At 39.1% G+C, this 19,268-nt stretch overlaps 1 protein-coding gene across 1 annotated transcript in view; it reads right to left on the bottom strand.

The window, feature by feature from the left end:
* rx2 (retinal homeobox gene 2) overlaps nt 1-841 on the bottom strand; it is a 3,224-nt gene extending 2,383 nt beyond the window's left edge. The window contains exon 1 of the mRNA XM_062555274.1: nt 553-841. Within this exon, the coding sequence (XP_062411258.1) occupies nt 553-841 (289 nt within the window). The remainder of the gene's footprint in view (nt 1-552) is intronic.
* Nucleotides 842-19,268: the final 18,427 nt, after the last annotated feature.

Below are 19,268 nucleotides of genomic sequence, written 5' to 3'. Positions count from 1 at the left end.
GTGTGTGTATATGTGTGTGTGTGTGTGTGTGTGTGTGTGTGAGTGTGTGTGTGTGTGTGTGTGTGTGTGTGTGTGTGTGTAATTGTCAGAGTGTGTGTGTGTGTGTGTGTTTAGGAGAGCTGTCTTACTAATTAATGAAGACTTTTAGTGCGCTTGATGGTGTTGGGTGTGACACTGGGTGATGTGAGGACAGTGTCAGAGATCAAATTAACTGGCCAGGCTTGCTAACAAGATTGGCAGGAGCAGTACCAACCTTTATTTAAAAAACGTCCGCTGTAATGATTTCAATAAATCAATTGATTTATCTAAGCTTTTTATGTATCTTTAAAAGTCTTTAGTTTAGATCTGATTTTTTCAATTAGTCAAACATCTTTTGGAGAAACTTTTTAGGAATAAAATACTTTTAGCATTTAAATGTTTTACATTGTGTTCGAAGTTTTAAAACAACTCAGTATTGCACTTACATCTAATGTACTTGAAGTGAGACAGTACTGGACTCCCTGCACTGGACTTCCCAGCACAGTACTCGCTGTACAGACACTGAGGACTCACCCTGATATGCTGTCTGCGGCTGGGCCTCCGTGATCCCTGGCAGGTGGCCGTACAGGTCAGTGGGGCCCTGCTTGCCCTGCAGTATATCCTCGGAGTCCATTTTCTGGACGCCGTCCGCACCGACTGGGTTGAGCAGGGGGTCCTGGTCCTTGCTGAAGCCCAGGATGACGTCGATGCTGTGCACTCGGCCTCCTGCGTTGGAGCTGCCGCCCTTCAGGTCGTGGTAGTTGTCTGACGCAAGGCAGCCATCATCCACCATGGTCGTCGTGGCGTCCAGTGAGAGATGCATCCGAGCTCTCGGCGTACGGGAGCCGCTGCTCGGCGGTGCCGGCGGTGAGACAGGGAGGAAGATAGCGAGAGAGCGGGCTGTCTTCACAAGTATCCACTGATGACCAGCATGAGGTTTGGCCAGAAGTGGCAAAAAAAAAGAAGAATTGACCAAAATTCAAGCTCCACTCCACAGCTCCAACTGCAGACCTGAAATACAAGAATGCGGTTGTAAGCTCAGTACAGAAGTTAATTTAGTTCATTTTCATTTATGAACTTCATTTAGATGGCCAGATATCCTTAAAGAGTACCAAAATGACACATTTGAAAAGTTATCATGGATTTAGTGTTTGTATAGGAGTTTATATGCAACAACATCAACCTAAAAAAAAATCACTCTCTATTTATCTTTTGAATTTATTCCTCTTAATCACTATGTTTTTAACTCTACGCTTCTACATTCGACTGAATTTGAAGTGGTGACTCATGAATTTCTAGTGTCCATGCTGCGTAAAATTGCACAACGGGGGAGTACTCCATAACACTACAAGGCACTCCGGAAATAAAGTGGAAAATGAATTTTCAGCTTTTTTCCAAATTATTTTTGTTTCCCATCCCAAGAGTATCAGTGGTGTGAGGGACATCAGCACTCTTGCTACTTCTCTCTTGAACACTAGGTAGCTGTCAATCCTGGTCAGAATATGTTCTTTCCACAAGAGCTCTTTCAGTAAATGGGTGCAGACAACTTTGACCCTTTATTTTTCACGGCTCACTGATTCTACTAAAAGACAACTGGGACACTAAGTTTTCCGGCACATTGTCCAGGTCCATGTACCAGACCACAGCTATGAGGAGACCCTAATGTGTAGACACTAATGTGTGCAATTATACTTCCCTGAATCTCTCCACACACAGAATGCATTGTTCTTATTTTCCTCTATTGTAAAATCGCTTGTCATACACTATGTCAACTCACATACTGTAGAGCAAATATAACTTTTCTTGTTTCAAGAATGCATACAGTGCACAAAAAGTACCATTGTCTTACCATAATGATACATTTTGTTATAGTTCTATTTGTATAATGAAAGTTTTCATAAGCTTTTCATATTATTGAGTCAATACAATCTGAACCACTATACGGCCTGCAAAGTGAAATGACATGGAGAGGCATTTACTTTGTTTACACTATAATGTAGATGCAAGGCCTGTAGAAATACTTCCATGTGTCCAGGTGAGACAAAGTATGATTGTAGGTGGGGGTGTAATGCCATCATAATAAACATCCAAATTTACCTGTTTCTCCTTCAAGTGTTGTCTTCGGTGCTTCAATTGGTCTGTGTCCAAGGAATGAGAGAAAGGTCACCAAAGCTTAGAATTTGATTTTGAAATCCCTCCAAATGACCACGATAAAACTTAATTGAAATTGAAATATTGATTTTAAAAAAAAAACTGTTGGAAATAAATAGCCTCAGGCCTTCAGAAACATTTGTAGCGACGTCTTGGTAACGCTGTGCAACTAGTGGTGCACAACGGACAGAATGGACATGCTTTGTGAGAGCTTTGGAGATTTGTTCATTAGGGATCCTGCCCCTTTAAGGATGAATGGCAGTTGGGTTATGGTCAAGTAATTGCTCTAGTCTCTCTCTCTCTCTCTCTCTCTCTCTCACACACACACACACACACACACACACACACACACACACACTGACTAATGAAGCTGTAACAAAAAAAGTTCCCCAGCAAAAGTCTTTTGTTCAAATGATAATGGAGGTTTGTACTGAAAGTAGGTCCTAATACATCTTGTTCATGAGAGTGCATAGATGCTGCCCTGGCTATGAAATTCATATCTCAGCTAGGCATAAACAAACATCTGTAGGTTTTCTACATATAAAGAGTAATACCTTTTTACCTGAATATCCAAAACATCATTGCTAGAGTTATGTTTGAAATTTTGAAATTCATCTAATCAGCAGTTATGTTCATTCGATTCTATCTAAATTATTTGGGAGCATTTAGTGATGAAAGACTTAATTAAGAATCCCTCAACCTTTCGTAGGCCTACCTTACTGTGGGAAACTGCAATTGTGTAAACGTGCAATTTAATGTATTCTATTTGTGGTTGGATGACAGAAGATGAAGAATGTCATTATTCATTAATGGTGAGAGTTCATTTAAAGATAGATATAGATATTAACAGTGCAAGGTCGAACGCGAGAGGTTGCCTAAATTAGGCCTACTTTTAAAAATCAATGCTGCCGGTCCTACCACGGGGGCGAAATTAAATAAATAGCCTATAGGAGATAAATAGAGTAGCTTTACTGCAAACTGCTTTTCACTCTTCCTGGAGAATATTTACTATGTTAAATTGCACCATTTCACATGCAAGGATGGGTCCTCTCATCTCCACCATGCAGCAGATCTAACTTGAAAGTTACTCAATGCGCTAATTGGGAACGCATCTTGAGTGCGCACGAGTGAGATAGAGAAAGAGTGGCAGGTTCCAGCTGGCTTGTCATTATTGATATCTGCTTTTGTAATATAAAAACGTTTAAAAGGAAACCATGAAGGCGACAAAGACGGCTACACATGATGTTGCTGAGTTATCCGGTAATCCTGGCGAGTTAGTGAGTTTTTGGTCTGCAAATAAAGCTGCAACTTCTTGTACTGGATCTGTCATGCGTGCCTGTTGCGCTAAACTAGCTAACCATAAGGAAGGGCTGGGATAACACATTTTAGTGTTAATTTACACACTGAAAGTTAATATTTTATCACTAGCATCATCCTACATCTGTCATCTTTGACAGAGGATTGAATCCAAAATACAGATGCATTTTCAGCTCTGAACAAAATCGTTCAGGAACTAGGCTACTGTGTGTCTACAAAAACGAACATGAAATGTTTCATTCCCTCCTGGTCGGGATGAACGAAACAGGCATGTGGGACAACAAAAATATAGTTGAAAAGGTATTTAATTAGCCTATTTGCAGCACATCTGAACACTTGGTTGAATAGCTCCAAAAATGGTCCAATAGTGTTCACAAAACTAACTAAACACTTTTGTAAATGCCTTGAAGTAAGTGTCTTCAAACTGTTGTGATATAGCACAGTGTTTCTCAAACTTTTTCAGACCAAGGGCAAGGACCACTTTATCATTAAAAAAACCAAACAAACAAAAAAAAAAAGTGAACCATCTAGCCTGCGGGACAGTCCCCCAACCTAAAATAAACCTCTTCTTAAACATAAATTAATTTGCAATAATTAGGCTACTACCCAAATTAACACATGTCAAGGTTCAGATTAAACTTGTGCAGACCTTTTGCCTTTGGTTTTGGTGTGATGAATGAAACATGACTTGGTGGGCAGCTGTATGAAGAGGATTTATTTGAAAATCAGAGGGGTTATCAGGATGTAATCTTTGGGGGGGCATTTGGCTTATTTGGGAAGGGGGCAACAAAAAAATGGGTGCAAAAGGTATCAGCACAATCTTTTATTGCAGGCCCCTTGGCATTATAGTATAGCAGAACTGCTGAGCCCTCCTCGCTGATGCAGAATGTTGTCAGTGATCTCATTGTCTTACCATCAGACATTCACTTTTCCATTCACTTCTTACCAGATATGTTTGCCATCACAAAATGAACAGACGAGAAGCAATTGTTAATTATGACCATTTTGTTAATAATCAATCAAGTATAGTATGGATGAATCAGAGACACATACAGGTGTGGGAAGAAATAAGAGACGACTGCACATTTTTCTGATGTCATCCTACGGTTACTTGACACTTGAATGAGTTGAAGGTCATATTCAATTTTGCAGTGGTCTCTTCATTTTGAAATGACCATCAACTCATTTGAATGTCACTCAGCAACCGTAGGATGACATCGGAGAAATGTGCAGTTGTCATCATTTTTGTACAGAGCTGTAAGGCTTGTATTTAAGTATGTTATTATATTTCGGTGACTGGACTGCTCATCTAATAGTTTTCAAATCACTTGTGCTGAAGTTGAAGGCTCAGAGAGTGTGCTTTATTCTGCGTTGGCCAAGGCATACATTGTCTCAAGTTTCAATTTGTACGCAGTGTTACACAACACTGAGACAACCTGGAGAGTCAGAAAGACCAATCAGTCTCATCCTTTTGTCCAATCAGTACGGCAATCAGTCTTATCCTTTTGACTCATTGAGATGCAGGGCTATGTGATGGAGCTTGTTCTAGGTCACCGGGCTAGTGACACTGACGCTAATGAATTAACATGTCCAGATCAACCACTTAAGTAAGAAGCCTAAGGATTTCTCCGCAGATTGCCTCTGACCTCTCTATTTAAGAGGCATTTGACAGTCCTGAAAAGGGAACTGCTGTTGAACTCCAGCTCACTGTGGAGATTTGACGTAGCTGAATTGTCAAATGCCGTTCAACAATATAGCAGTTATGCATGTCACGGACTGTTTGGCTCTAGCTTGAACAGCTTCACTTCAGTAAGTTATTTTACAGATGTTTGTACTCTAGTGTGGTGCAATGTGAGCAACTAGCCATATATAAATAAAAAAATTAGTTATTAGTTGTATTGACTAACTAAGTAGGCCGACAGACAATACAAACACAGCAATTAACTGAAAGCATGGATTTGAGGAAGATTCATGGTATACAAATGAAAAGAACAACATTCACAGAATCTTCAAATAATCAGTCAACATACACAGTTTTTTAAGAGTTTATTTACAGTATTTAATTCATTTCATGCACATGGCTGATTAAATGTGCTTTACATGAACAAAAGAAACTAATAATACTATATAAACCAAAATAGTGTAAACAGTAAGTAGATCAATTAAACAAGCATTGGCATTTGCCATTTTCCAATTACTACTTGTGCTAATTGTTAGACAGTGACGTTATTTTACAACTGCTTCACCACATCTGCTATTGCAAGTCAGTGTACCATGAAAATGTATTATAAGGTATCAAACTACATTATGTTGCTTTAAAATGCCTCAGAAGCAGCTCACATCACAATTTGTAACATGGCATGTACAATGGAATAAAATAGGCTACACTGCACTGAAGAACCAATAATATATATATATTTTTATCTTACAGTAATCATCAACTAAGAGAGGCCTACATTTTTTCATCATATATCATCAATAGACGATCTCATCTCATCGGTTTACTGATGACAGGAGTAGCCTATCTGGTGTGAGAATAGAAATGTCTACACGATCGGCATGTGTGCAATATCACTCCAGTCAGTGGCATGTTTATGTTCCTCACGAGCACACACCTGTACTACAGTACACCCATCTATGTTGTTGCTACCCAAGTGATTGCTGCATGTTGTAACTCTGTCTCTTTTCTAATTGTCTTAGTAAACTGATACCTCCCGGAGGTTACTCACAGAGGTAGCTAATAAGCTGTTATTGGCTTATAAAGAGATGCTGCACTCTTCCCACAGATATTGCTATTTCTGCACCAGGTAAAGGTGTCTGACCAATAACATGCAGTGCCGAGCAAAAGGTCCTGAGCGCTAAAAGATAATTAAGCCCTTCGAGCTTTAGAGTTTTAAACTACATATCTACGCTCATATACCTGTTATTAGAATCTAATTGGCAAGGATTCATTGCTTTGGACCAATGTGCATCTTCTGTTACTTTAAATATGAAAAGGGCAAAAGTGGAGGAACTCTTGATCTGCAAACAAATGCTGTTGAGGAGGTGACATGGAGAGCAAGTGACACCAACGGGGGCCTTTTTCCAAGAAAGTCCAGACAAAGACGCACAAAGCCAATTATTGTGTTTGCTTGGCCCTTGACAGTGGCCAAAGGGAAAAAAAATTACTTGGATAGCAAGCACCCAGATAGGCTTAAACCAAGGGAAGCTTACCATCTGGTAGAGTGAAAGCTCCCATAATGCCTGCCTACTCAAAAAGGCACTGTTAAATCTCCATGCCATGCTATGACCCTAGCATCACTCCCTGGCTAGCCAGTAAAGCATTCCCTCGCCGCACTCAATAATAGAGTCTGTTTCGGAACTTTGTCCAAACTGTCTTTTTATTACAATTTTTAGCAGCTCCTCAGTTTAAAGCAACACATAATGGGGGTTTTTTGTACTTTAAAATAACGTTTCCAGAATCATCTCAGTGGCTCACCTCATAAAAGGGTCTCTGTTGGCTATAACTTCAGTATGTAAGTTTACCAGATCGGGTAGCAGATCTGTAGCTCGATGGAATCAGACATAAGAAACTACAAATTTGACTTGCTTCAATGTCGCCGTATTCTCTCTCAGACACTGAAAGAGCAGTATCACAGTATCCAGACACTGTAACAAGACGTTGCACATCACATGCACTTCACCTATATATGACACCTGGCAGGGAATGACTGAGGGCCATAGTTTATTCAAATTGATAGAGTGACACAGGCATGATTGAGAGAACTGATGAAAGAGAGAACAGCCCTTGCCAGCAGGACCAAGATATCAGTCGTGATTCAATTATACGCTTGAGTCTCCCTGGCCTTTAATCCTCGTAGATAAACAAGACATATTAACCTCTAATAAATCCAAGCTCTGTCCATTTATTTCAATTGAGGAAGTGAAGTTGAGCATCATTTTATCTCAAATGCAGTTCAGCTAGAAGCAGGTTGGAATGGTGAAAGCATTCCCCTACCGCTGACCCTGTAGTTTCAGGGGAGGCCTCAAAAATCTTTTAAAATGTCGAATCAAGCTCTATGCATCTAAGTGAGAGACTAAGATAACGTCATTGAAAGGGCTTATCATCATTCTATCGCTTAAAAATATTAAGACTGTCCTTATTTGCTTGTTTTCTCATTATCCTAATTAAGAGCAAATTGGTTAAGAGGGTACTGGGTGGTTGGCAAGCTACTTAGTTTTATCAGATGACAATTTAAGCCATCATAATCCTATTGGGTACAAAGCAGCTGGGTCAGCTTAGCAGTGAAGGGGGGGAGGGGATGAAGAAAGGAAGAGAGGAGGAGAGTGAAGGGGGGGACAGAGAAATAGGTGAAAAAGAGAAGATGTAAAGTTTGGAGGAGGGGTGGGGTTAAATTCACATACTAAAAGACAACTGTCAGAAGTGTTTTGGTTCCACTCTCTACTCTATAAATCACTAGCCTGTGATGGGCACAGTGGGCTTGCTGACGTGATGCGTAATCTCTTCAAGTGAGCCTGAAGTTGATCAGTGCTTAGTGTCATTAGGCTCCATTTGATGCTGTTCCCTCACTCTGGAAGAAAAGGAAACAAAACAGCAAGTAATCTTGTTGCGGCAGAAAATCAAGTTAAACAACACTTCAGCCTAACTAATTTCTACAGATGGGTCCATCAGTGTCAGTTACACTAGATGGGCATTACTGGGAAGCGTAAACACAAGAACAATCATTCCAATGGCCACAATCATAATCTATCTATCGTAACATTGTATCGCATAGCAACCTCTCTTGGCTCTGATGAAAATATATGTATTAAAAAAGCTTGGTCCAAACCTAATAGTCTGTGGCACTGATGTCAAACTAGGACATAGAAAAACTAGGATGTTAAGCAACAAAACCAGCTCTTAGTTCCAAAGTACTAACCGAAATTCCTCTAAACAGACAGCATTGTTTTGTCTCATCATCTGTCATTGTCTCATTCAGTCAATAGGCGAGCGAATCTTCTGGTGCTTGTATGTTTATTCCTTTTGGTTATGGGCGGTCTCAGAGATACGGCCAGTTGTCAGCTATCTACATCAACTGAATAACTAATTTAATTTCGATGTAAAAGTTAATTTTCAACAGCTAACATGTCTACTAAGCACATTAGTTTATAAGGTGTGCATGGTGAGGTGTGTGTTCATCAAGACAAACTGTTTAACCTACAATTGTGACGGGATTGCACATATGAGACAGACACTTTTGAGTTGTCTGGAAATCTCATTAAATGCCTACTCTGTTCAATCAGGCCGTCGGAAGTGACTTGGGGAAGCACAGATCCTTGGGCTGATGCTGACGCACTTCAGCATCACCAGTAGCCTAATCCACTACCCGTTCCGGAACTCGTCAAACCCATCTTCCTCTACTTCTGCAGCCTCCCCCACTTTACACTCGCACACGTCTTCCTGATCCAGATTACCTGACGCGCAGCCTCAGATGATACCCTCCTCCCTGTTTCCCTCCGTGTCCTTTCAGGTTAATCTCTTGCGCGCTGCTGTGTCAGTCAGAGAAACACCGCCAGATACATTTTACACTCAGATAAAAACAGACAGTAGGCTTTACACAGTTATGAAGTCTTCTCTAAATGTGACTGTGCCCAACGGCCTCAGATAGAGAATGATTTTTTTTTTTGACAATTTTCTCCTCAACGTGCCAAGACAGTATGCTTAAATCCATTTTTTTTATCTGGATGTTAATTTCAACAGTGAAAAGAAGGGCAGATCTAAATTGCCTCCTAAACCCAAACAAATAAATGACATCGCAAGCAGCCACCATTGGACCTGTCCTGTCCTACTGGCCTAGTTATCATAGGCCTGGTTCTTTCTCATCGCGCTGAGCCATGTGCTATCGCCAAACTCCTCTTATCTATATTCCTGTTAGGCATCGATATGCCAAGGTGTTGCTACCTGGCTAACCTCTGCTCACCGAGGCAAAGCGGATAAGAGCTTGATGTCATTCTAGATCAAATCTGTGACATCTGTGGCGGTTCCTGAACAGTACCTGTCTGGGTATTAGTCCATTTGGTTCTATTGGTTTCTTGGAACAACCCTCAGTTTGGCCACCCATGGTCTCCCTCCCTGCCACCACGACCTCAGCAACCTGACTCCCATCTCGATCTCCTTACTTGTCACCTCTGCTCTTCTACCTAGCTTCCAGCACATCAGATCTGCCATCCGGAGGTTGATGATGCCACATAGTCTAAGGCTTGTCTGGATAGCCGGTGTCCTCTACCCACCAGACCCGCGCAACCTAACTAGTCTCACCCACAGCTGAACATGCTGCGCACTAACTGCAGAAAATGGCATGAAACACCTACTGATCTCTTCAGAACTCTACTCAGCCCTCCAGCTACCAACCTCACAGCCAACATCTTTACCTCTTTATCTCATTCTTACCACTGAAAAGGTAGCTTCTATCAGTAGTGGGTTCTTTAAGCCATGGTCACAACACCCTGGATAAGGGTGTAGCAAGAAACTCAACATGCGGTGGTCCTACCTCATCTTCTCACTTTTTGCCAGTTTCTGATGCATCATTTCTTTCATTCATGTCTGCACTCCTAACATGTAGCTGTCCTACCTCTTGCCCACTGAATCCAATTCCAACCATTGGCATTTACATTTATTCATGCTTTTGTCCAAAATGACTTTTTATTACAAGGATCATTATTCTCCACAGAGCAACTATGGAGCTGGCTAGTCCAGCTCCATAGTTGCTCTGTGGAGAATAATGATCCTTGTAATAAAAAGTCATTCACTGGCTTCTCATTTACAACTGGCTCAGACATAACATCAGAGTTTAAAAATCCTTCCTTTGCTTCCACTTACAGTAGTTGCAGAACTTTCTCACTCAGTCTCACTCTTCCTATTCCTATTTAATGGGGCTTTTCCATCGCATGGTATCAGTTTGACTCAACGTGTCCCTACACTACTCGATTTTAGTACCAGGTGTTTGTTTTCCACTGCAACAAAGTATCCCCATAAGCTAGCTGATTGCCATAGCAACGCTGAAGAAAACAATTGTAATGTCATTAACATCACCTTTTGGTATCGCCTCAGCTCGCTTGGAACCTCAATGGAGGTGATACCGAAAATGGCACCAGGTACTACTGTAGGTACCAGTTTTTGCTATTGGAAAACCAAAAAGAGCGAGTCGAGTTGAGTCGAGTTGAGCTGATACCATGCAGTGGAAAAGCATAAGGCTATTGAAAAGGACGGCTTCCAAACAAGTCTTAGAATTCCTCTGACCCTGTTCCTAATCAGTCTGTGCCAGAAGCCTTCAAATCAGCCAGAGCAGCAGCCCGGTCCTCGGTACTCATCTTGCTGGGCTTATCAGTTGCGGTCAACCACTGCATCCTGCCATCTACTGTATGCTCTCACCCATGTGCATTACAGGCAAAACACACTCCTAGTTCAACTCCTACAGTACCTCACTGGGCAATCGTTCAGTGTGTCATGACTAGTACAAATGTCCGCATCTCAGTTATCCCCTCACATGGCTTCTCATCACTGCTGTACACAGATGATATCCAGCTATATCTGTCTTTCCCACCTGATGATGACCACGGTCTGCGGTGGATATTGGATTGTCTCTCTAACATGTCCTCTTGGGTGACGGAACGCTATGGAAGTAGAACTGTGGCAGAACTTGTTGAAGCAAAATGGCGTGTTGAATTAGCCTGCATTATTTAACTAAAATCACTTCAATTTTTCTGCATTAATGGAAAAAAGAACACAAGTTTTACATCCCCTCTCTCCCACTGCAGTTCTCTAATGAGCATCTGCTGTGTTGACCATCTGTGTCAAATAGGGCATTTTTGACATTATATTATGTCAACATGTATTTTAAAAATACACATAATAATATTAACTAGAAAAGCAATTCCAAGGAATTACCAGTGCATGAAAATGCAAAAATAGATAGATAATGTAGATATGGTTACTAAGGTGTAGCTAGGGTAAACATGGTGGTTGCATAGTTTACAGAGAGTTGATAGTGTGAAGGTAGACAGTTTAAAGCTGAAACATTCCAGTTCTAACTTAACTAATGATTCCTATTCATGTTAAAATGTTAACTACGGTAACAATGATAACCAGGTTGATTAGCTATCTTAGCTAATGATTTCTAGCAGTTATGGTAAAAATGCTAACTTTACTAACAATGCAAACCAGGTTGATTAGCTAACTTAACTGACGATTTCTAACAATAATGCTAAAAATGCTAACTATGCTAAAATTGCTAACAATGCTAATCAGGTTGATTAGCTAACTTAGTTGATGAATTTTTGTAGTTATGCTAAAAATGCTAACTATGCTAAAAATGCTAACCAGGTTGATTAACCAACTTAGCTAATAATTTCTAGCAGTTATGCTAAAATGCTAACTATGCTAACAATGCTAACTATGTTAACCATGCTAACTAGCTAACTTGCTCGTGAGGACTTTTATTTTGAAACATTTGTTGCTAGGGTATCCATGACTGCCACTATCAGGAATAAAGAAGTTACTGTAGTAAAATCATGTTGGTTGCTATGGAAACGGTCATAAACGCTTAATTTCAATGGTTGCTATGTTGGTTGCTAGGTACATGGAGGTCTCATGTAGTTGACTGGAGGCATAGTTGAAGATAACTGACAGTTGGAATGGTTGAACAGTTAGATAGTTGAGTAGTTTCTATGGTTAAATGATTTAATAGTGTATTATTGCAGTGAGGACTTTTATTTTGAAACAGTTGTGGAAAGAGAGTTTAACAGGATATGTAGTCTTCACAGAGAGATTGTATGCTTAAAGCCTGAGAGAGAGAGGGCTGCTGCAGGTGGGGCTGGCCACCTGGCATAAGATTCTAATTGCTCAACGACCCGATTGTGATGTCATAGAGGCCAATGTTAAGTCTATGGGGAAATTTGTAATAGTTTTTAATTTATAGTTTAAAAAGTATAAAAGTTACAACGTTGAAAAATACATAGCAGCATTCCCCTATTGAAGACCTACGTTGCAACGTTTGAATGAAGTTTCTAGGTTAAACGGTTCAACCTGAATAGAAAAAATGAATTTGGTCAGCGGAATAATAATAACTAGAAATGCAATTCCAAGGAATTAACAGTGCATGAAAATGCAAAAAAATGTAGATATGGCTACTAAGGTGTAGCTAGGGTAAACATGGTGGTTGCATAGTTTAAAGAGAGTTGATGGTGTTAAGGTAGACATTTTAAAGCTTAAACATTCCTGTTCTAACTTAACTAATGATTTCTGGTTATGGTTATGGTTATTTAGCAGACGCCTTTGTCCAAAGCGACATACAAATAAATAACAATACAAATTAAATAACAGTGAACAATTACAAAAAGGGAGAATAGCAATATTATCAATAAAACAATCAATTAAGCACTAACCTAATGAGAAATAAAACAATGAAATGAGAATAGCAATCAAATAAGTCACTCAGTTAATTATATAATAATAACTATAGCATGGTATGGCTAAATTTAAGGACAATAGCAAAATAAATGTCAAATTCTATTTCTAACAGGTATTCTAAAATGTTGACTATGCTAACAATGCTAACCAGGTTGATAAGTTAACTTAGCTGATGATTTCTAGCAGTAATGTTAAAAATGCTAACTATGCTAACATTGCTAACTATCTTAACAATGCTAACCATGTTGATTAGCTAACTTAGCTAATCATTTTAGCAGTTGTGTTAAAAATGCTAACTATGCTAATAATGCTAACAATGCTAACTATGCTAACAATGCTAACCAGGTTGATTAGCTAACTTAGCTAATCATTTTTTTTTTTTTTTTTTTTTTTTTTTAAGTATATTTTTTGGCCTTTTTGCCTTTATTAGTATAGGACAGTGAAGAGGTAGACAGGAAACAAGTGGGAGAGAGAGATGGGGCGGGATCGGGACATGACCGCAGGCCGGATTCGAACCTGGGTCCCCGTGGGCACTCGGACCCGTAAATGGTACGGACGCTGTAGCCTGCTGTGCCACAGCGCCCCCCAGCTAATCATTTTTAGCAGTTATGCTAAAAATGCTAACTATGCTAACAATGCTAACAATGCTAACAATGCTAACTTGCTAGTGAGGACTTTTATTTTGAAACAGTAGTTGCTAGGGTATCCATGGTGCCCACTATCAGGAATAAAGAAGTTACTGTAGTATAATCATGTTGGTTGCTATGGAAACTGTCAAAAACGCTTAGTTTTAATGGTTGCTATGTTGGTTGCTAGGTACATGGAGGTTTCATTTAGTTGACTGGAGGCATAGTTGATGATAACTGACAGTTGGAATGGTTGAACAGTTAAATAGTTGAGTAGTTTCAGTGGTTAAATGATTTAATAGTGTATTATTGCAGTGAGGACTTTTATTTTGAAACAGTTGTGGAAAGAGGAAACAGTTAACAGGATATGTAGTCTTCACAGAGAGATTGTATGCTTAAAGCCTGAGAGAGAGAGGGCTGCTGCAGGTGGTGCTGGCCACCTGGCATAAGATTCTAATTGCTCAACGACCCGATTGTGATGTCATAGAGGCCAATGTTAAGTCTATGGGGAAATTTTGAATAGTTTTTATTTAATAGTTCAAAAAGTATAAAAGTTACAAAGTTGAAAAGTCATAGCAACCCGATCCATTAGAATACCTACGTTACAGAGTTTGAATGAAGTTTCTAAGTTAAACGGTTGAAGAGAAATTGCGGTTAGAAAAATCGATCAGCGGAATAATAATAAGAAGCCTAGGAAGAACAGTACAGTGCATTTGCATGCACTGTAATAAGAAGAAGAAGAAGAAGAAGAAGCCTAGGAAGAACAGTACAGTGCATTTTCATGCACTGTAATAATGGTACAATGAACAACAATAAATGAACAACAACAATACAAACTAGAAATGCAATTCCAAGGAATTACCAGTGCATGAAAATGCAAAAAAAATGTAGATATGGCTACTAAGGTGTAGCTAGGGTAAATATGGTGGTTGCATAGTTTAAAGAGAGTTGATGGTGTTAAGGTAGACATTTTAAAGCTTAAACATTCCTGTTCTAACTTAACTAATGATTTCTAACAGGTATTCTAAAATGTTGACTATGCTAACAATGCTAACCAGGTTGATAAGTTAACTTAGCTGATGATTTCTAGCAGTAATGTTAAAAATGTTAACTATGCTAACTATGTTAACAATGCTAACCATGTTGATTAGCTAACTTAGCTAATCATTTTAGCAGTTGTGCTAAAAATGCTAACTATGCTAATAATGCTAACAATGCTAACAATGCTAACCAGGTTGATTAGCTAACTTAGCTAATCATTTTTAGCAGTTATGCTAAAAATGCTAACTATGCTAACAATGCTAACCATGCTAACAATGCTAACTTGCTAGTGAGGACTTTTATTTTTAAACAGTAGTTGCTAGGGTATCCATGGTGCCCACTATCAGGAATAAAGAAGTTACTGTAGTATAATCATGTTGGTTGCTATGGAAACTGTCAAAAACGCTTAGTTTTAATGGTTGCTATGTTGGTTGCTAGGTACATGGAGGTTTCATTTAGTTGACTGGAGGCATAGTTGACGATAACTGACAGTTGGAATGGTTGAACAGTTAAATAGTTGAGTAGTTTCAGTGGTTAAATGATTTAATAGTGTATTATTGCAGTGAGGACTTTTATTTTGAAACAGTTGTGGAAAAAGGAAACAGTTAACAGGATATGTAGTCTTCACAGAGAGATTGTATGCTTAAAGCCTGAGAGAGAGAGGGCTGCTGCAGGTGGGGCTGGCCACCTGGCATAAGATTCTAATTGCTCAACGACCCGATTGTGATGTCATAGAGGCCAATGTTAAGTCTATGGGGAAATTTTGAATAGTTTTTATTTAATAGTTCAAAAAGTATAAAAGTTACAAAGTTGAAAAGTCAAAGCAACCCGATCCATTAGAATACCTACGTTACAAAGTTTGAATGAAGTTTCTAAGTTAAACTGTTGAAGAGAAATTGCGGTCAGAAAAAGTGGTAAGCGGAATAATAATAAATACTAGAAATGCAATTCCAAGGAATTACCAGTGCATGAAAATGCAAAAAAATTTAGATATGGCTACTAAGGTGTAGCTAGGGTAAACATGGTGGTTGCATAGTTTAAGGCGAGACACGGCAGTTGAAAACATTGTTTTTGTGACCTCCGGTCAATTTCGAGATTTTGTGCTAGTTTGCTACCTTAGCATGTATTCTACCACCCTACTACAACAACAAAGTCCGATTTGCACATTTAGGTGTTTATTTCACGAACTTTTGTGTGCTCGCGCCTATGTATTTCTTCACATTTTCTCAAAAGTTCCCATTCTAAAATGTCATGTACTCCCGCGAACGTGATCCAAATCATATCGTGTCTCACACCGTTGGAAAGCCCTGCTCCTCCTGAATAACGCCATGCAATCCAAATATGGACATTTCCTTTGTATTGACAACCAATCGCGAAAGTTCAAAGACGAGTCTAAGCTGAGAACGAATCTCATTGGCTGTGTTTCAAGGCTGTTTTCTCAAAACTAGTTATTTGCGGTTTTGAGTCATTTTCCGGTAGATACTTCTCAGCCTCTGTAGCACCTATCTACACCAAACTTTCCAGTTATACACTTAACAGTATTCTGAAGACATTTACAGAGGGATTTGTTAATACATCATTCCTGGCCTGATTTATGTGACATGTTAATCAAAAAAGCATGGCAAAAATCGTTTTTTTAAGGCTATGGACAGTATATTTGGATTTCCTAGGCAATGAAAGCAGATATCCTGAAATCCTTCTGTAATTTTATTGTAATCTTGTTTGTAAACAACATGAAAGAATAATGTTGCACCTGGCTTTATCATATGCTCAGATCTATCTACCGGAAATATATGCAAAATCATGCATATTTAATGAGATAATGCCTCATTTGCATAATTAAACATACACATTTCAAAAACTTGTAATACATTTTTTTCTCATACTTGTATAAGTAATCAACTGAGGAAGTTTCATGGTGATACCTATTATTTAAACATTTTACCCTATTCAACTGTAGTGTCTCGCCTTAAAGAGAGTTGATAGTGTTAAGGTAGACATTTTAAAGCTTAAACATTCCTGTTCTAACTTAACTAATGATTTCTAACAGGTATTCTAAAATGTTAACTATGCTAACAATGCTAACCAGGTTGATAAGTGAACTTAGCTGATGATTTCTAGCAGTAATGTTAAAAATGCTAACTATGCTAACATTGCTAACTATGTTAACAATGCTAACCACATTGATTAGCTAACTTAGCTAATCATTTTAGCAGTTGTGCTAAAAATGCTAACTATGCTAACAATGCTAACTATGCTAACCAAGTTGATTAGCTAACTTAGCTAATCATTTTTAGCAGTTATGCTAAAAATGCTAACTATGCTAACAATGCTAACTTGCTAGTGAGGACTTTTATTTTGAAACAGTAGTTGCTAGGGTATCCATGGTGCCCACTATCAGGAATGAAGAAGTTACTTTAGCAAAATCATGTTGGTTGCTATGGAAACGGTCATAAACGCTTAATTTTAATGGTTGCTATGTTGGTTGCTAGGTACATGGAGGTCTCATGTAGTTGACTGGAGACATAGTTGATGATAACTGACAGTTGGAATGGTTGAACAGTTAAATAGTTGAGTAGTTTCAGTGGTTAAATGATTTAATAGTGTATTATTGCAGTGAGGACTTTTATTTTGAAACAGTTGTGGACAGAGGAAACAGTAAACAGGATATGTAGTCTTCACAGAGAGATTGTATGCTTAGAGCCTGAGAGAGAGAGGGCTGCTGCAGGTGGGGCTGGCCACCTGGCATAAGATTCTAATTGCTCAACGACCCGATTGTGATGTCATAGAGGCCAATGTTAAGTCTATGGGGAAATTTTAATAGTTTTTATTTAATAGTTCAAAAAGTATAAAAGTTACAAAGTTGAAAAGACATACCAACCCGATCCATTAGAAGACCTACGTTACAGAGTTTGAATGGAGTTTCTAAGTTAAACGGTTGAAGAGAAATTGCGGTTAGAAAAATCGATCAGCGGAATAATAAGAAGAAGAAGTCTAGGAAGAACAGTACAGTGCATTTGCATGCACTGTAATAAAATAAAATTAGAGATGTAATTCCAAGGAAATTACGAGTGCATGAAAATGCAAAAATGATGAGGACTTTTATTTTGAAACAGTTGTGGGCAGAGGAAACAGTTGAACAGGATATGTTGTCTTAAGAGAGCCAGAAAGCCTGAGACAGAGAGTTGCTGCCAGGTGGCTTTGAACACCTGGCTTAAGATTCTAATTGCTTAACGACTTCATTGTGATGTCATAATCCAATGTTAAGTCTATGGGAGAAAAAATGTTTTAAAAAATTCATATAAATTAAACGATAAAGTTTTCAAAGTTGAAAATTACATAGCTGAAGTCACCTAAGTAAGACCTACGCAGCGCAGTTTGAATGAAGTTTCTACGTCGAACGGTTGAAGCTGAATTGAACGCACAAAAAGTGTCTGAAGAAGAAGAAGAATATCGATAATAAGAATAAACAGCATAACAGTAGAGTGCATTTTCATGCACTCTAATAAAGTCTTCTTTATTTAGAATGTACAGTAGGAAAAAATAGTAAAGTGACAGAAGGGCGTAGAAGGAACAAAAAATGCATAGTCCTGTTCTGTATTTCATAAGTGATATTTCATAGCTCATACTCTATGTGCATCCCTATTCCTTTCATTATAACCTTCCATCTTCCTTATTCTGGTCCAACTCACATTGTATTCTTATGCCTGGTCCAGCTTCACCTCTCTCTGGTCAGCTTTCTCTCTCATATGTCACTATTATGACTACAGATAGGGCAAAAGTTAACCTGACGTAGCCATAGGCTACTCAATTCTATTCAGATACCGCACCATTGGGACATTATTGCTCTACACTATTGGATAGACCTCAATCAGAGCCTACTGTGAAATAGCCCACTGTGAATCCTGTAGTGAGACCAACCATTCAGACCAGACATCCTTTTTCTCGACAAATGCCGTAAAAGCCACATCGAAAAGTTTTGTTTATCCATCATCTCTTCTTCATCAGCCATGTTGTAAACAAAATCAATCGAAGCATGCTCAGGTGACACGAATGTGGTAGGCCTCCGTTGCTGACAAATCTACAATTGCTCGTCTATCTATCATCGCCCAGACGATTTGATCGGTCAGTTCTCAAGTTTTCAAGTTCTCAGTTCTGAAGTTTTCAGAGGCTTCTCAATGAAACAAATCCAAACTGAATTTCCCAACCTCAAATGTTGTGGGTGGGGTTCGATTCGGGCTGGATTCCAGGCAAGACGAAAGTATTTTAGCTATTATATTGATTTAAAAAAATAGCCGCCTTGTTTGTGGCTAACCATAATCCTCTGAATGTCATTGTAGCCCACCCAATGGCGGATAAAGGTTCTGATTGGTTTTCTGTAATCGCCATGAATTGGAGGATGGTCAAACCGATCCGCACAGTCAAATTCAGATGTGCTCGGGGTGTAGCCTACTGAGGTGCATTTTGCAATTTTACGAACTGTGTGTGTAGAGTCTTAAGAATCTTTATGAGCTCTTGTAAAAACATATTCACTTTCCTCTCAGGCTTGCGAAGGTATTACTTGTCCTCAGACTGCTCGCTAAACCAGTAGCCATTAGCCTCTCTTATAGGTAGACTAGTGCCTAAACCCTTATGACCCTATGACCCCTCCTCTCTTGCATATGACC

Source organism: Sardina pilchardus, chromosome 2 (assembly GCF_963854185.1).
Source record: "Sardina pilchardus chromosome 2, fSarPil1.1, whole genome shotgun sequence".
In the NCBI taxonomy this organism is placed as follows: domain Eukaryota; kingdom Metazoa; phylum Chordata; class Actinopteri; order Clupeiformes; family Clupeidae; genus Sardina; species Sardina pilchardus.
This window is presented reverse-complemented; position numbering and strand designations above follow the sequence as displayed.